We start from the raw sequence: 17,901 nt of genomic DNA on the forward strand, positions 1-17,901 counted from the left end.
AGACAAGCAGGGCAGAGTACATAGGAGGAGGACTGGATTCCTTTGGACAGTTTTCTGTTTCGTTTTGTATTCATATGGTAAGAAGACTACACCCTATGTACCCCTTGAGCACTACTAAATGAGAGCTCAATGAACATGCAATTTTGCACCAAGAAAGCTTGAAAGTAATTAATTTACAACTGGGGGGGTGTACGTGTGTATAATCTTTTTAGAGGGCCTGAAGGTCAAAGATCAAAGTGTCCAGCCATATATGTCTTCTAGATCTCAAGCTGTACAAGCAGTTATATCACAGTGAAAATGTCACCCTCGAATTAAAGAGGGACTACAAATAAAAATGTTGCCACTTAACAACATTTATGTATTCTTAGACCAGAGGCGTCTCTCAGAAATGACAGCGAATACTGAGGCAACTCTTTTAACTGTTACACACAACTGACAGTACTGGAAGACTATGCATAAACTCCATGTAAGAACACAGCAGGGAAGAATGAACTGCAAGTATGACAAGAACACACAAAACTGAGAACACATTGTTCCTCTGAGTTAACCACCTCAGGAGCATTAGCTGCACCTTCCAAAAACCCTAACGCATAAATCACAATTTTTGAATTTCTTTCTCCAAGCTCGTTTATGAAGTATGCCCCAATTATGTCCCTATTACGACAGAGGAAAAGTTGTTAGTTTACCCTACATTGAGTAACACATCAAAAGATCCTGAGTTTCCTGATAACAATGTTTTGCTGGTGCTTAAAGAGGGTAAAGACTGTATTTCTTGAATGATTTTATGTCAACGGCAGCTTTGCTGCTACTCTACTCCTACTGCTCCTCTATAGTGGCACAAGAAAAGTCATTTGGGTCCTGCACATACAAAAATACTCAAGAACTTTACCGCGTTTCACGTTTTAAATACATTTTTTAATTGAAGTCTTAAATTTAAGACTGAAGACACTACACCAACTCATTCCTTCAGAGGAGGAAAGTGCTTCACGCATTAAAGACCAAAAAGAATAACCAACGGCTCATGGATCTCGATCGCCCGGTTTGTTTTAAGGCAGACGAACTAGGCCTCCAAGCGCCCCCCAGGCGACGGCCACCCTCACCGCGCCCCGCGGAAACGGCAGCGGGCGGCGGCCTCAGGCGCGTCAACCGTCGCAGCCGGCTCGGGCGCAGCACGCGGCCCCACTCGCCTGCGCCACGCCTGCGCCACGCCTGCGCCACGCCTGCGCCACGCCTGCGCCACGCCTGCGCCACGCCTGCGCCACGCCTGCGCCACGCCTGCGCCACGCCTGCGCCACGCCTGCGCCACGCCTGCGCCACGCCTGCGCCACGCCTGCGCCACGCCTGCGCCACGCCTGCGCCACGCCTGCGCCACGCCTGCGCCACGCCTGCGCCACGCCTGCAGCTGCAGCGCCGCGCCCCAAATGCGCCCCGCCCCGCCCCGCGGCGAGGGAAGTGACGTAACACGTTGGGCGGGAACTCGTTCCGAGGTCGCGGCGCTGAGGAGCGCTTTCGCTTGCAGCCCGCGCCCCGCCCCCGCCGTCCCTTTCCGGGCCGCCCGCCTGGCTCCTCCCCCCTTCCCCAGCCGGGGCTTCCGCGCGCGCGCCGGGCAGCGCCAGGCGGGGGAGCTCGCGGGCCAGGCAGTAGGTACCGCCGTTGCCGCCATTATCACTACGGGACGGTTCCCCGTCTCCGCGGTTTCCCAACATGGCAGCAGCGGCGGGAGGCAGCCGCGGAGCTTGCAGGCCGGTGTCGCTGACGCCTCGCGGCAGCAGCGACCGCACCGTGTTTCTCTTCGACCGGCGCCAGGAGCAGGCGGACCCCGACGAGAAAGTGCTTAGCTACGGCAAGGACAGCTACCGCGGCTTCCGCAATGCCGTCTGCCAGGTGCAGGGGGCGGGGGGGTCGCGGCAAGGGCGACGGCGGCGGGCGGGACGGCGGGGCCGGCCGCGCCGTTAACGCTCCCCCCCGGCGGCGGGGGCAGGCGCGGCCGAGGGGCGCTAACAGTCGCCGCCGACGTTCCACCCGCCCGTGTGCGCGGCCGGGCCTCGCGGCGCCGGGGGTTGACCGGCACGTGCCGCCGCCTCACGTGCGAGGGGGGCCCGGCCCCGGCCGGGGGCCGTTGGGCGGCCGCGGGCGGAAGGGAGAGGCCGCCTCTTCCGCCTGCCGGCGGGGGGCGCGGGCCGCGCCCGCCGCCCTGCCCCGAACTTTCTTGCCGGGACGGGCGGACGGACGTCGAGGAGGGGTCGCGCCCGCTGCCTTGGCGTCCCCTTCCCCCGGGCTCCGGGCCCGCCGCGCCGCCAACGGCCGTGCGGGGCGGCGGCGGGAGCTGCCCCTGGCGGCGGGCGGGAAGAGCGCGGGCGGCTCGCGAGCTCCCTCGCGCGGGGAGCTGGCGGCGGCGGCGCGGAGCCGCGTCCTCGGGCACGGTGCAGCGCGGCGGGGGCCGGACCGGCGGGGGCTCTGCTGGCGGCGGCGGCGATGAGCGCCGTTCGCTTCCCGCCCTGAGCCCCGTAACTGCCTCTCTGCGGAGCCGGCGGCCGTGGCAGCCGTTCGAATGCTTTCCCTGGCCGGGTCTTTGCGGGCTCGCGTACCCTGTCAGTCCCCTTTGCGTTCGTTACGAGCAGCGAGAACTTTCCCTGTCTTCAGGCCTCCTGGCGGTAGAGGTCGCCTTCTGCGCGCCGGCGGTTTGCTTTAGTTTGTTAGTGATACCAGTAGGCATCGCTCACTTCCCGCCATGGTTTAGTTTTCTGAGGGAGTAATAAATGCTATAAAGCTGCTCGTTGCCTGCGTGTGTTTTATATTGTGAAGCGCACAGGAAAATCAGCTGTCAACTATGCGCTGATTTAGTCTGATAAAACATCCTGTCTTAGTTTCTTTATCCAGTGTAATTTGCACTTTGTTGTCTAGGATGTAAATTCTTGGGGGAATTTGCTTCACTTGTTCTATGTCTGGATAGAGTTTCATGTAATGGTTTCCTACTGCCATGTAAGCTTTGAGTTATCAATGTCCGCAGGAGTAGCTGTCACACATGACTGCCTCCTTGCACAGTTCTGCTTCAGTCTTCAAAATGGCATATTCATATTCCATTAGAGGTGCCAAGTCTGTTACTCGGCAGTAACATGGCTATGGAGTGTTAGCGCATCCATTGATCTGATCAGCAGCCCTAAAGTTCAGAAGACTGGAAGAAACAAGTAACTGAGTGAAATAAAGAAATCGGTACACTCTGTGCCAGGGGTCCTCAAACTTTTTAACCAGGGGGCCAGCGCGCAGATGAAGTGGCAGGCAACCATCTGCGGCTGCTTGGTTTCTCCCCCCCCGCCCAACCCTGGGCAGGGGGGTTCTGTAAATACCGGGGGCCGGATTGAGGACGCTGGGGGGCCGTATCCAGCCCGCAGGTTGTAGTTTGAGGACCCCTGCTCTATGCAGTGCAGTGTAACATTCTGAGAAGTTAGTGGGGTGGGTTCATGGCCTTGTAAGAACCAACTTCCTATTTAATGGTGCATCATTGTAGGGTTGGTGTCTCCTATGAGGAAATATGAGTATTATGTGATTTCCTCCAAGAGTTGCCTTAATGGATCCCATCTCAACTGTGTCTAGTGGATGAATTGCAAAGATACTTCATATTTTCAGTATTCAGGGAAAATACGTTGATGATTAACCCATCTTTTTTCTTAGCTTTTGTAATTAATTGATGGGCTGAGGTTAACACTGATTTGCAACTTGTCACAGACAAGGGAGTCTTTCTTTTCGTGGCTTTTTTTATATATGCTGTGCACTCCAGTGACTTCTGTTTCTACGCATCCTCATGGTGTTCAGTAGTTCACTGAGCATTTGGCATATTTGCAGTCTGGTACAGAAATAAGCCGTAATCACAAGATGTAGCAAATCTTGGGTACAAACAGCTTTAGAGTTTTCTTATCTTAAAAACATACTGACATTGTGAGGTCGGTACTTTAATGCCAGTAGCCAGAGTGCTCAGATGTGCAACATAGCATTTGAGAAGTCTGGCACTGCAAAGCAGAGCTTGATGTGTTTGGATTTGGTGCCTGTGACAGTAAAATTTTAAGTATAGTTTCTTACCATGTCGACACCATAATCTCTGTTGCCAGTCCTGGTGGCTGTTTTGGGGTGTTAAGGATAATAGTCAGTGCTTTTATGAACTTGTGCAACATGAAGCTCACATGATCATTCCCTTAGAGAAAGGCCTTCACCGGTATCGTGTTGACTATCTGTGAGTTCAGTCAGAGGCATCTAATTTCAGTTGGTGACTCTCTGTGCCTAAGAGATTTCATTATATGTGGGGCATCTAACTCTGAAAGTGTGCTGGGACAGACGGTTTGACAAGACCAGTAAGTGCTGGTACAGTGAAAAGTATGCAGGCTGAGGTCCAGGAAGTTTGATGTCTCCCACACCCGCAGTGTACAGGTTCTCATTAGGCTTCTTGAAGAATGATCTGGCATCTTGATACCTCTGGGAGCTTTGTGCATTTGTGTTTCTCAGTGTGTTGTACTCCAAAGTGCTGGATTTCTGGTATCTTGAAAGTTGCTGCTAACTACTTCCAGGAAAAAACATGGTGAACGCATTAGGCACCTGAGTGGAACAGCCTTTCCCCACTTCATGGTGCTGAAAATGTGTCAGAGAAGTGATGAAAGTTCAGGAAGAAAGATTATTTTAATAAGCAAGTTTTGAACTGTTCAGAGATGAAGTGGAATGTTGTACTTGCTTTTTTCCAATTAAAGCTACTAGATACCATCTGAGTGCTTGATCAGGCAAATGCTGCATATCTAGTAGGGTTGTTTCCATGAGTATCCTGTCTGGTGGCTCAGCCTCACTACAGGCTCAGCTTTAAATCAACTTTCACTGGCAGTTCATCATGCGACTGAATGATTCTACTGTAGTAGCGAAGGTGTGTGTATGTTTTCCTGTCTGCCAGCAGGCTGTGGGGGTGGTAATTTCTGGCAAGGGCGCCAGAAATACTAAGCTATTGGAACTGTTCCTGCTGTGAACAACTTCCTGTGATGTAAGAGAATTCCTTTGGATATAACTAGATGTGTAGGAGTCAAAGGAGAATGTAAATGTGAATAAATAATGAAGTTAAACCTGATGGCAGTATCTGATGATTCTGAGCTGAAAATAACTTGAATGCCTGAAGGCATGGTCTTAGGGTGCTGTTTTCCTGTTTGTGTAGTAAAATAACTGATTCTTGAGAACAAGAGATTCGGCCACTGAGAGGTTGATCTAGGAGTGATTCGTGGCCTCTCTGTAGTCATATAAAATGTTACTCCATTATTACTAAAATAGTCTTTATTAATTTTTGAGACTGGGGTTTTTTGTTTTGGAAGCAAATAGCTGTCACCTTGTGAAATTTTTTCACTGCCCCTTAACAAGTTCATGCATGGCAGTGTGGTTGGATGTAGCTTTATATACTGAGAAATTAGCCTTTCCTTCTGAGTGTGTGTGTGTGTGTGTGTAAGTTGTGTTGTTGGGTTTTTTTAGTGGGTTTTTTTTTAATATTAAAGCAGAAACCTCCTAATAAACAATGATCTATGTGCTTGATTATTCCATTTGAGCACTGTCAAGCATATGTGGCACAGTCATGTAACTTCAGTCCACAGAACCATGAAGTTTAAGTGAATAAGTGAATTAAATATGGAGTTTTATCTCTTCTTGGGATTGCTATTGCTTGTACACCTTGCTGTTGTCTTGTATTAGATATATGCCCCACTGCTTGTCCTGATGTTGAGCATATAACTGGAAAATACTTACCTGCAGTGAGCAGAATGGAGCTAAACTTTGTTGGCAGCTTTTCCTAGATCTTTTGCTCACATTGTCCAGGTACACGGTGAAGCTGGTGCATTCCAGTTTGCTGCTAAGCTCATAGGAATCCTTCCAGGCACTTAAGAGAAGTCATAGTCCTTTTAAAGCAGAAAAGTATCTGTGTTGAAAACAGCACAGAAGTTTTGCTATGTGTGAAGGGGGTTTTGGGAGGCTTTGAGGTGAAGTACCAGTCTGAGGAGAGCTGGTGTTACTACTTAAATGGGAATTGAACGCGTTGCTAAATGCTGCTTTAATTCTTATGAAACTTCATCATTGTTGTGACCTCCTTGTTTGAAGAAATATATAGGAAGTATAGATCTGTAATTTGTATGGAAAGTAAATAACTGTAATTCAAGTAAATACTCAAAATTCAGACATGGCAATAAACCAAAATATTTTGCTTTTGATCTTTTGTCACATCTTTTGTTGAGATTCCCATTGTATCCTAACAGTCTACCTAGTATTTAAACAGATGATCTTGCCAGTATATCAGTAAGCTAAGAAGCAAAAAAGGATGTTCATTGAGGGAATATGGAGAAGAAGCATAGCTGTGGTGGAAACTCAAGAAATAAGTGTAAATATTTTTTTTGTGAATATTTGCTTGCCAGTGCCTAATGAATAATGTCTAATGAAATTATTTGAGATCAGTGAAAAGATATTAGCAACTTCTGGTGTTTGTAGCACCAGAGGGTAACTCTTAAATGTATTTGAGGTATTCAGATTATTTCCTGAGATAACTGTTCTGATAAATTTGCTCAATAAAAGTACTTCCATTCTTAATGATGAAATCAATCCATCTTGCAATAATTATATTTTTATATTATGAACCTATGTTCATTTACTCACTTCCCAAGATTCTGTATAATTGGAAAGTAAAAATAGATTTGTAAACATTACATGTGTGCAGGAAACAAGTTTTTCCTTGATTCTTAAATAAACTGTTGGAGGTACTGTAAGGTAAGTGTAAGATGCAACAATATTGTGAGTTTTTTTCCAAAACTTGTATTGTATTTCAGGCTTCACTGGAATGCTTGTGTATTGTCATGTTTGTTACTGACATTTCTGTGGGAAGAAAGATGCAGTTTGCATACCTTTGTGCACTTAGTTACTATCTTACTATGTGCTTACTGATTTGGAAGCTTTGTTGTTCTTAAGTTCCTGCTCAAATCTGAGTGCTGGCAGTATGGTCAAATGCAGAGTATCTGCATTCCCTCAGCATTAGTTACCCAGGTGCACCTTCTTAGGTGTGACCAAATACTTTTTGCTTTTGAAGAGTGGCTTTGGAATTCTTGTAATTTTAACTAAAGTGATGCCATACAAAGTATTTTCATGGTGGAAACTGTATGGAGTTGATGTCAAAATTTTGGCTGATAGCTGCACTCATTAATATTTGTGGTTGTGCTTTTAGACACAGTAGCTTATGAAGGTCTGTGAAAGTATTTGTCTAGACTCCGAACAAGTCTAGTGATGACCGCGTGCTCTTTGCATGAATTCTAGGGTGCCCAGCTTCTTTCTACTTGTTAAGTCTTGCAAATCTTGAAAAGATGTGTGAGTTACCTAGATCTATGAAATCTTGTCCAGAACAATGAGTTATATGGCTTCTTGTGATGCAATGTCCCTCTCTTCTTGTCCCCGTTTTTCCACCAAAATTACCGTAAAGCTTTACTTTAAGGTACTGCATAAAAACTTCTTCTATTACTGGATCATGTGACAGGCAGCAGTGTTCTTAGTGTTTCTGTTGAACCATCTGTTCACATCCTAACACCTTTTCATGGTATCTTTTTGTAAATATTTAGAAGTGTATCAACTGAACTTCTGAAAGTAGTGAAGCTTTTAGGTAGGACAAGAGAAGATGACACATAAAAGTTCTGCAAATGTCATCTTCTGTAATTAGTTCATTAGATGGAGATGACTCCATCAATAAAGGATGGCTGGAAAATGTTTCAGAACACTGGTGTTCACTACCGGGTTTTGTTTGTAGGTTGTCTCTAGTGACCATGTGCCCAGAAGAAAAGGGCTACTGGGTGTTCTTTTGTTTCTGTAATATACAGCTCTTTGCTTTGAGCTCCAAGAAATGCTTAGAAATAATTTCTGTGTTTCTTCGAATACAACTGCTTTTCTAGACACTTTTGGATCCCCTTTCTGTTGGTGTCCAAAGATCATATACTCTGTGTATATCTGTGTATATCATGTGCTCTGACATTAGGCAAGCTCGTTCAGATTATGATTAAAGATTATTGTTATCATACTTGCTCTGCTGCCATGAGTGCTCAGTACCAGATCTTTGCTACCAGATCCTCAGCAGGTTATTGTCATGTTGAGGCTAGCTGACCCAACAGTGGACTGGAAAAGTTTATTTAATTAGCACTCTTATGAGTTACATTCGGTTGTTCTCAACTTCCAGCAAAGTTTTTGTCTCCGCTCTATCTGCTTATAACTTAGGTTTTGTATTTGCTGATTTGTGTGAATGACTTTAGTGTTATGTAGTTGTATGAATAACTGAGATGATACAAATATCTCAGTATCCACAAGCACTACTGAAAGACAGTTCTTGGTTTGAAAATCTGTGATTTGAGAATAAAATCCTTTTTCCTTATAGTTTCATTAATTTGTTGATCTAAGAGGTTTTCTCTAAATCTGAACTGATAATTTTAAATGTGACATAAAGCAGTATAGCTAACTGATAAATGTGTATCTTTAGGTGAAAAATTAGCAAATAGCATGGGACATTGAGTTAATCACATACAAAGTTACAGAAGGCTGCAGGCCTCTTAGAGTTTGTATGTGGTATTTAGGTTTCTTTTTTAGATTCCTGAACAAGTTCCTGCAAAGGAGTGAAATACTCCAAGTAAAGCTGTATTGCTTTTTATCACATTAAGTAGCTGAGTTGTGTTGATAAGTCTTGTGAAAATGAGCAGCTGTAATGTAAAGAAATCTGTCAATGGCATTTTCAATGCTGTCCATTTAACTAATACAGTTCAGGTCCCGTTTAAGAGGTTTGCACTGGCAATACAGTTATATTAGCCAGAAAACTATTTCGGAGCTAGGTGCCACATTGTGGAAGGCAGCTGCATGGCTGTTAATTCTCTGTTATCCCTTGGTTACCTCACCAAGCTCTGAAGCACATTCTTTACAACATTCTTGTGCATCTGCCTGCTGGGAACGGTTACTATAGGAGGAGGAGGCAGAGAATTTTTAAACGTATGGAAGTTGCTTGTTGTAGGGATCAACTGTTTGTGTTGGAAAAGTTTGGATTGCAAGGGGTTAAATGTTTTCTCTAAAGATACTGTTTTTTGGTTTCACTATTTTGTGTCAGTCACGTGTGAGACTGTTCATTCCTTCAGTTTGAAAAGTCAGCACCAGAAATTACTAGCTCATGGTAATAGCCTTGGAGGACCACTGGAAGCAGACCAGTGATTCTGTGCTTACATTGTGTTACTTCACTTACTACTTCAAGCCTATCCATGTTATTGCAAGCTGTGGTGGTATGCACGTGAAGTTGAACGTTTGGTTGTTGAACAAAAATAGATGGTAGATCTAGAGGTGAAATCTATGCTGACTTCATGTGAAGTGTTCTAGTTGGGTTACTAGCCAGGTAAGCCTCACAGTGTGTGTTCACATCAAATAGCAGCAAAATTTGCTTTGGTGCTTATGTGCTCATATGTGAAAGCGAAAAGAAACTGAGGCCTCTTGGGAAGGAGTCTTAGCTGCTGAGGAGTTGTCTGTGATTTGTGGGCTTGTGTTCTGTTTTGAGAGTTTTGGGGTTTTTTTAGTTTATAAAGAAAACCTGCAACTGAAGCAAGTATATAAATTGAACCTTGCTTCTTGGTTCAGATTTCAGGGTTAGAAAGATTACAGTTCATTCATGCTGTCATACATTGTACCTGTAAATTGTTTCACTGAAAGCTTCTTGGGCATCTGGCATTTGTTTGGCTGTTTTAAGCTCTTATAGCATTATCTTGATCTCGTGTCATAAACATCCACCAACAAATTGAGAGATATTAGCTTTATTTATGTATCATGAAATATAGGCAGCGCTCCAGACTGAGCCTCCAGTTTATAAAGAATGCATTTCTTTTGTTTGAACAAAGACAGCTTTTTGGCTAATGTATCACTTCATAGGTAAGATGACTGACATCCTGCTGTGGCAAAACAGGCTTGACTCAGGGAATTTTTCTTAATTTAACTGACTGTAAATTAACACAAACTTTTGATTATTGATTGGGGGGGGAAGCTAATCTGTCATACATCTCTCTCCCCCCATTCCTAGTCTAAGCTTCCCTTGTTCATCCTGTGCACAACGCTCAGTCAAGCCCAATTCCTTTGGTTAGGCAACAGGCAGTACAAGAGGTCAGGGTGGCCACGTGCAGGGTTTCCTGTGCTGCTCTTTACCAGTTTTCTTCTGCTCTGGTGGCTTGTCCAAAGGTCACAGCCCTGTGGGAATAGGAGGACAGAGCAGGGAAATTCCCTGCCCTGACATGGATCTACCATGGGCCCCAGCACCTTCGGGGCCATCCCTGCGCTAGCATGGAGCACATCCTTTCCATTTGTCTGTCACAAGCAGTGTCTTCTCTGTGGCTTCTCCATGATCTCATTTATTTCTTCCCCAGTATGTTTGAGCAGAAGCACCATGTGCCCTTCTGGTTGAAATTTTGGCATGCAGTGGGCTGCTCCATCAGTTTGAGCACTATCTGGCACTGACTGTGTCTTGCTCAGGGCAATTCATGGCCTCCTCCTGCACTGGTCACCCCTACAGCTCTCTGGCGCCAAAACCCTGCAGTGTAACTCACCACACCTTCAAATGTACCTTAGCAAACAAATTGAATGGCTTTTACTAAACAGCTATGGGTGTTTTCCCAGATTATTCAAAAATTTGGTTCATCATCTATACTTTTTAGCTTTTAGGTAGCTTTTTTCTCTTTTGGTGTGCATACAGCTGTTCATCTTTGTAACATTTTGACTTTTGTGTTTGCACATAGTGTCATATGTAACCAATAGCGTAGGAATCCTTGACTTTTGATGTACTTTTGGTACAGACTTTTGATGTCTGTTTTTAGAGAACATACAATTATTATTCATTTTTTTTCACCTAGGTTGTGGATTAATTTGGAGGTTGCCTCTCTTTTTTCCCCAAAGTCTTGTTCTTTTGTATCCAAAAAACCAAAAGCTTTCTGCCTAGCTGTTTTAACACAATAACCTTCGAACGTGCTTTCACTGTGAATGTGCAGAGGCATTTTCTAAGTATAGTGATTCTATTGTACTTGTCAAGATTTTGATGACATCAGAAGCTAGACATGATTGTGCATCTAGACAATTTGAAAAAGAATAACCAACAGATTTATAATCTGAATGTTGTGTGAGTTTTCTGAAGTCAAGAATTGGGTGCATCTTAAGTGCTTATTTGAAAAAGGGCACAATGCCAGTGAAACCTGAATTTTATATCAAATCAACAGAAGATGCCATGTCTCTTACATGCAAGAATCTTAGTGAGAAATTAAAAACTTGACCAAACATTGTCAGAATTAAATGAAACATCATCAACTGTTCAAGTAAATTACCCACTAGGTTCACTTTTATTCAGGAATGACCAGTTCACCTTCCTGAAGACCACATCCATGTAATGGGACAACTGTGCTGCCACCTCACTTCTACATGGCATAGTAGGAAGAGGCAGGGGCTGGGATAACTAAGAGTGTAGGACAGAGAGAGGAAGGAAGTAAAACAAATAGGTCTCATATACAAGTGAAGCTTTCAAACTGAGAAATTTTCCAAAAGTCGACCAAAGTTTAGAAGGGGTGCTGCCTCTTAAATTCTGGCACAGACAAGAAAAACAGGTTATCTGTAGTTAGGACTGCCAGACTTGGTCCATGAACCTGCCCAGTAGCTTATCTCGAAATGGCAGCCATTTGTTGCTAAGTGGAAAGGACCTGCTGCAAGTAGACGCAGTAATGCTGGGCTCCCCCAAGAAATGCAGGTGTAGCTCTGCCTGCAAGGCTGTTGTGGTAGGTTTAGTTGAGGCTCAGCCTGGAATGTGGGAAGGACCAGAAGGAGGAGCTGCCTCCGCTCAGTTAGCAGACTGCTGTCTTGTGCATGCACTACTTCATCGTAACTTCTTGCTGCCTTAAAGTAAATACTGCATTCTTCCTAAGGTTTTGAGGGTGGAAGAGCTTTTGGGAGGTAAAGAAAACTGGGAAACTGTAATTATGCCTGGGGGGGGGGGGAAGATGCTTATCCTTGCTTTCACGTGTGAAACTCTCCAGTTATTCTGTATTGACCGTTAACCTCGAATGGTACAGCAGGATGTTAGTTTTCTAGTTGCCATGTTTTTTATTGCTTATTTTTCTTGCTCTGAGCAATTTTATTTTTTTTTCTGTGCAGGTTTGCCATGTGGAAATTTGTGTAATGTGAGAGCTTAAATTGAAGTAATCTGAATGTAGAAGTTAAAAAGTAATAATTACTCCAGACTCTTAAGTCTGTACACTAGTCTCTTCCTGCTATCTCCATTTGTTTCACTTGCACCAAGTGCTATGAGAAATTTGACAATTTTGTTGATAGTTACTGTCTATTTAACATAGTTGCAGCTAGGGAGAAAGTAACTGAAGGATAGGGAGAAAGTAACTGAAGGATGGAAAGCAGACTTCTAATGAAACTTAAAGCAATGTTTTAAAAATATTTTTGTGAATCTGAGTACTAGGGATGGAGAGCAAGAGGTGTGGAAAATGATGAGGGCAGACTGCAACAGGGAATGCAGGAGCTTCAGGGAAGAATCTTGACTAAAAGTGCAGAAAGCACCTGTTGGAGTCATGACTGCAGGACTGAAGGGGTTGATGGAGTTAGGTATGACCAGAGTTGACTTTTACTTAAGTTTCAAAGATCTGGAAAGGCACAAGAAAAATACAGATATTTATTTTTTTGAGAAAGAGGTCAGTGTTAGATGTCAGGATGCAAAAATAAGGGCAGGTGTAGGGGCATATAAATGTATGTAGAAAGCAGGAGAAAAACTCCAAAGCTACAGAAACTTACTGAAAAGTTGGAGGCAGCAAAGTGGTGAAGATTGTTTAGGTTTAGAAGAATATACTTAAGTGTTTTAATGGTAATGAATTTTCTAAAAGAAATCTTTGTTATTTTCTCTTTAAATATGTCATATAATTGAAGAAGAAAGACTTAAATGTGTATCCAACACTAAGAAGCTTTGGTTGGTTGAACATGTCAAAAGACTGCGATTAAATATGGGACACCCTCTAAATCATGACTATTGCTGTTGTAGTTGCACAGTCTGAAGTGCTGTTCAGTCTCATTCTTCAGCCCTCAGGGTGATTACCCATAAGACGGTTCCTCCTCCTTAAAATTGATATTTCTCTCTAGGATATATTTTAAGCAGGTAAAAAACCAAACTGCTCTCATACAGGCAGTTTTGGCTGAGTTGAGAAAGCAAGTAAAGTGAAGTTCTAGAATTAACTGTGTTCTGAGTTAATACAAGAAAAATACTTGGTTAAATCTCAGTAGTTTGTGGCAAAATGTCTAGAAAGACAGGGGTTTTATATATATATATATATGAATACTTTATGGAGTACTTAATTATCGTAACTGAATCGCATCCAATTTTTTGTAGGCATTTGGCATAGCTACTGATGAAAACTTTGTTATCACCACAACAAACAGGAAGGAGATTACAGAACACACCTTCAGTGAGTATCTTAGATGGCAAAATAAATACAGATATGTCTTATATTGATTGTAAAGACCACATGATTGTTTATGATGTGCAATAATTAACTTGTAGTACAAATCTTAGAGTAGTTTTCCAATAATTGGTGCAAATTTGACTTTCACGAACAAGTTTTTAACAACAACTCATTAGTAATGATGACAGTTATACAAGGTTATTTTTTTATCTTCCATCACAAATTCTGTAAATGATAGGGGAAAAATACATGTAAATATATATCACCTGGGAGAACTTGCATTACTAAGCTTGGAAATGTGCAAAGATTTTAAATTAAATGTTGCTGGGATGCTGACTGGTCCATGTCTAGGAAAATAGATTACTTGAGGCTAAACCTGAACTGGCTTTGAGAGCAGGAGTTGCCTGGTGCAATGCTCTTCAGTATACTTTGTATTTCATGTTCACTACAGGCCAACTTGTTCAAGATGGAGTTACTTTGTATCTGCTACAGTCAGTTGACCAAATGCTGCTTTTGGCAACCAAGGAGCGAATTGACTTCCTGCCCCACTATGATACACTTGTTAAAAGCGGCATGTATGAGTACTATGCCAGTGAAGGGCAAAATCCTTTGCGTAAGTACTTGCCAAATAATCTTGTGTAAATGATGTCTATATGAATGCAATGTGATTATGAGCAATTTAACTTTTTAGTTACAGCTGGTGAAAAAACCCATAGTCTTGCCTAGAAAAGAAAAATTAACAGCCCTGAGGAATAAAGGAGCAGAAGCAAGCTGGCAGCTATTTAAAGACTTTTTCTTCTTAGAGCACAAGAACTATTGATTCCTGTGTGCAAGAAATCAGGCAGGGAAGGCAGGAGACTAGCGTGGCTGAGAAAGGAACTCTTGGTCAAACTAAAACACAAGAGGGAAATGCATAGGCAGTGGAAGCAGGGGCACACATCTTGGGAATAATATAGGGATATTGCCTGGGAATGTAGGAATGGGATCAGGAAAGCTAAGGCACAGCTGGAGCTAAATTTGGTAAGGGATGAGAAGAATAATAACAAGGGTTTCTATGGGTACGGTAGAGAAGGAGGACAAAATAAATTGTACACCACCACCCCAATAAATGAAAGGGGGGGACCTAGTGACAACTGACATGGGAAAGACTGGAGTACTAAATTTTTTTTCCTCGGTTTTCACTGCAGTTGTTCTTCCCACTTAATCTCAAGTCCCTTAATCTAGAGGCAGGGACTGTGGGAATGAAGTCCCTCTCTTCGTAGAAGACAATCAGGTTCAAGAGTGTCTGAGTAACCTGAATGTACAAGTCCCTTGGGACCTGATGAGATGCATCCTTGGGTCTAGAGGGAGCTGGCAGATGTAGCCACTAAGCCACTTTCCATGATATTTGGAAAGTCATGTCAGTCAGGCAAAATCTTCAGTGGCTGGAAAGAGAGTAACGTCACACCCATTCTTAAAAAGGAGGACTCTGGGTACTGTGGATGACTCAGCCTTGACTCAGTACCCAGTAAGGTCATGCAACTGGTCCTCCTGGAAGCTATGTCAAGTCATATGGACAGGGAGGTGTTTAGAGACATCCAGCATGGCTTCACCAAGAGGAAAGCATGCCTGACTAAACCAGTGGCCTTCTACTATGGAGTGACTGTCATGGATAAGGGAAGAACAACTGATGTCATCTGTCTGGCCTTCTGTAAGTCCTTTGGTATGGTCCCACACAACATCTTTGTAGCTAAATTGGAGAGTTACGGGTTTGACGGATGAACTGTTCAACAGGTAAGAAATTGGCTGGATGGGTGTATCCAGAGACTTGCAGTCAATGGCTCCATGTCCAAATGAGGAACACTAACAAGTGGTGTTCCTCAAGGGTCTGTACTGAGACCAGTACTATTTAGTATCTTCATCAATGACACAGTGGGATTGAGTGCATCCTCAGAGGGTTTGCCGGTGACACCAAGCAGAGTGGTGCAGTTGATACACATGAGGGAAGGGATGCCATCCAGAGGGACTTTCACAGGCTTGAGAAGTGGGCCAGTGTGAACCTCATGAAGTTCAACAGGGCCAAGTGCAAGATCATGCAGCTGGCTCAGAGCAATCACCAGTATCAGTGCAGACTGGGACTGAATGGCTTGAGAGCAGCCCTGCAGAGGCCGACTTGGGGATTCTGGTCAATCAAAAATTGGATGTGAGTCAGCAACAGGCACTTGCAGACCAGAAACCAAATAATATCCTGGGCTGCATAGGAAGTAGCGTGACCAGCGGGTTGAAGGATGTGATACTTCCCTTCTACTCTCGTGAGACCCCGCCTGGAGTGCTGCATCCAGCTCTGGGATCCCCAGCAAAAAACAGACATGGACCCATTAGAGCAAGTCCAAAGGAGTGCCATGAAAATGATCAGAGTGCATGAACATCTGTCCTATGAAGACAGGCTGAGAGAGTTGAGGTTGTTCAGCCTGGAGAAGACAAGACTCCAGAGAAACCTTTTGGTGGCCTTTCAGTACCTAAAGGGCGTTTATAAGAACAGTAGAGAGAAAACTTTTATCAAAGGCTGTGTTAAGAGGACATGGGGTAATGGTTTTAAACGGAAAGAGGGTAGGTCTAGATTGGACAAAAGGAAGAAAATCTTCACTATGAGGGTGGTAAGGCACTGGAAGAGGTTGCCCAGTGATGGTAGATTTCCCATCCATGGAAACATTCAAGGTCAGGTTAGATGGGGCTTTGAGTAACATGATCTACTTGATGCCCCTGCCCATGGCAGGTTGGTTGGAACTACATGAACTTTGAAGGTCCCTTCTGACCTAAACCATTCTAGGAGTCCGTTATCTCTTGTTCACTTTTTCTATGCTAATCATGGATCTCAGGAGTTCATTTTTCCAGGCATATACATTTGGTTCTGCTTGACTAAGGCTGTTATTAATTTTGTTCAAAAAGTAAAAACAAAACTGAGGTATAGCAGTGCAAACTAGCCTAAGCATTCCTTGTCTATGTATGTTTCTTAAATTGAGCTTGATGCTTCTGCCTCTCTAGCTCAGCTCAAGACTTTTGTAAAGGAAGGCTAATTACTACTTCATTTCCTTGTGACACTGAATTGATGGCTGAACCTGATGTTGTTGAAAATGAAGGCCTGTGTATGGTAACTGTTATCTGTAGTAGCCATCCAAGGACTTTCCAGGGAAATATTGGTTGATCTTGGACATGTGGAACTATTATATGGCATCCTAGAATAATTTAGGTCAAAAGACATCTCTGGAGGTCATGCCATCTAACTGCTGCTCAAAGCAAAGTCCAGGTGGCTGGACAGGTCCAGTTGAGTTTTGAGTATCTCGAAGGAGCAGAAATTCCACAACCTGTAGCCCGTTCTACTATTTGATTATAAAATAAATACATCTTTGTCTAATTAATTTTTCCATGTTCCATCTTTTGTCCGTTGCTTCCTGTTCTATCGCTGTACACCTCTGAAAAGAATCTGGCTTTATCTTTGCACCCTTCTAGCAATAAGACAGCACTAAGGTCTCCCTTAGGCTTCTCTTCTAAAGTCTGAACAATCCCAGTTCCCTCAGCAAGCCTCTCGTTGCATGTTGGGTGCTCAAGACCTCTGATGATGTGGAGGACTCCTCTGGACACACTTCAGTATTTCAGTGTCTCTTTCAGAGAAACCTAATGGTGGACCCAGTATTCAGAGTGCAGTCTCATAAGGACTGGATAGAGAGGAATAATGACTACTCTTGACTGGTTGTTCAGCACTTTTGACAGTATCTCTGTATTCCTCCTAGGTACCCCATCCCCTCTTCAGCCTTATGTGCACTTCCCATCAGCATTTGAACTTGGTCAGGAGTCTTATTTGTTAATTCTGGCCTTCTGCCACATGTACTTGGGTTTCTACACAGTGGAGCGAACTCCTTTTATTCTTTGAGGATGTAGTCTTTGGAGATCAACCAGCTGTTGTGAGACATCCAGGGCAACTACTGAAAACGCTCACCAAAGGCAAGAACTTGTAACAGAGGAACAAAGTACCAAAAGGGTGTAAAGTAAAAAAGAGAAAGCTGCAAAGGTGTAGATAAATAAGGATTGGTGGATGGATCAGGGTGGTTTGTGTGTGTCAAACCTACATTTTCCTTTTCTTGATATATAGAGCTTTTTTATTCCCTCTGCTCTTCATGCACGTAAGATTGTTGATTTCATAGCAAAGAGTTGTCAACAGTGGGGCAGTTTATTTGGAGAATGTAACCGTATGAAGCTGGCAGATACCATACCTCCTCATTGTATTTGTGCCACACTGGTAGATCTTCAAGCTGGGCAGTAGTAGTTCTTTCTGCTGAAAATGAAATGCTGTAAAATCATACCCCTAGCTCCTCTGTTGTGTTTCATTGAAATGTGCTGTGGCTTACTGGGAGGTGCATGTTGT

General features: G+C 43.8%; 1 protein-coding gene across 5 annotated transcripts in view; it reads left to right on the forward strand.

The window, feature by feature from the left end:
- The first annotated feature begins 1,598 nt into the window (after positions 1-1,598).
- Positions 1,599-17,901, forward strand: part of SMCHD1 (structural maintenance of chromosomes flexible hinge domain containing 1) — a 90,941-nt gene continuing 74,638 nt past the window's right edge. Inside the window, exons 1-3 of one of the 5 annotated variants that reach the window (XR_005102971.1) lie at positions 1,599-1,884; positions 13,427-13,502; positions 13,951-14,112. Coding sequence is in view for 4 of the 5 variants with exons in the window: in XM_037379086.1 (XP_037234983.1) it covers positions 1,705-1,884; positions 13,427-13,502; positions 13,951-14,112 (418 nt within the window). In the remaining variant the exon portion in view is untranslated. Of the gene's footprint in view, positions 1,885-11,666; positions 11,817-11,837; positions 11,941-12,568; positions 12,652-13,426; positions 13,503-13,950; positions 14,113-17,901 lie in introns of those variants that run through there. The other 4 variants (XM_037379086.1, XM_037379087.1, XM_037379088.1 and 1 more) reach the window with 4 other exon arrangements.

The sequence above is a fragment of the Falco rusticolus genome, chromosome 3, assembly GCF_015220075.1.
Source record: "Falco rusticolus isolate bFalRus1 chromosome 3, bFalRus1.pri, whole genome shotgun sequence".
NCBI classification, from domain to species: Eukaryota; Metazoa; Chordata; class Aves; order Falconiformes; family Falconidae; genus Falco; species Falco rusticolus.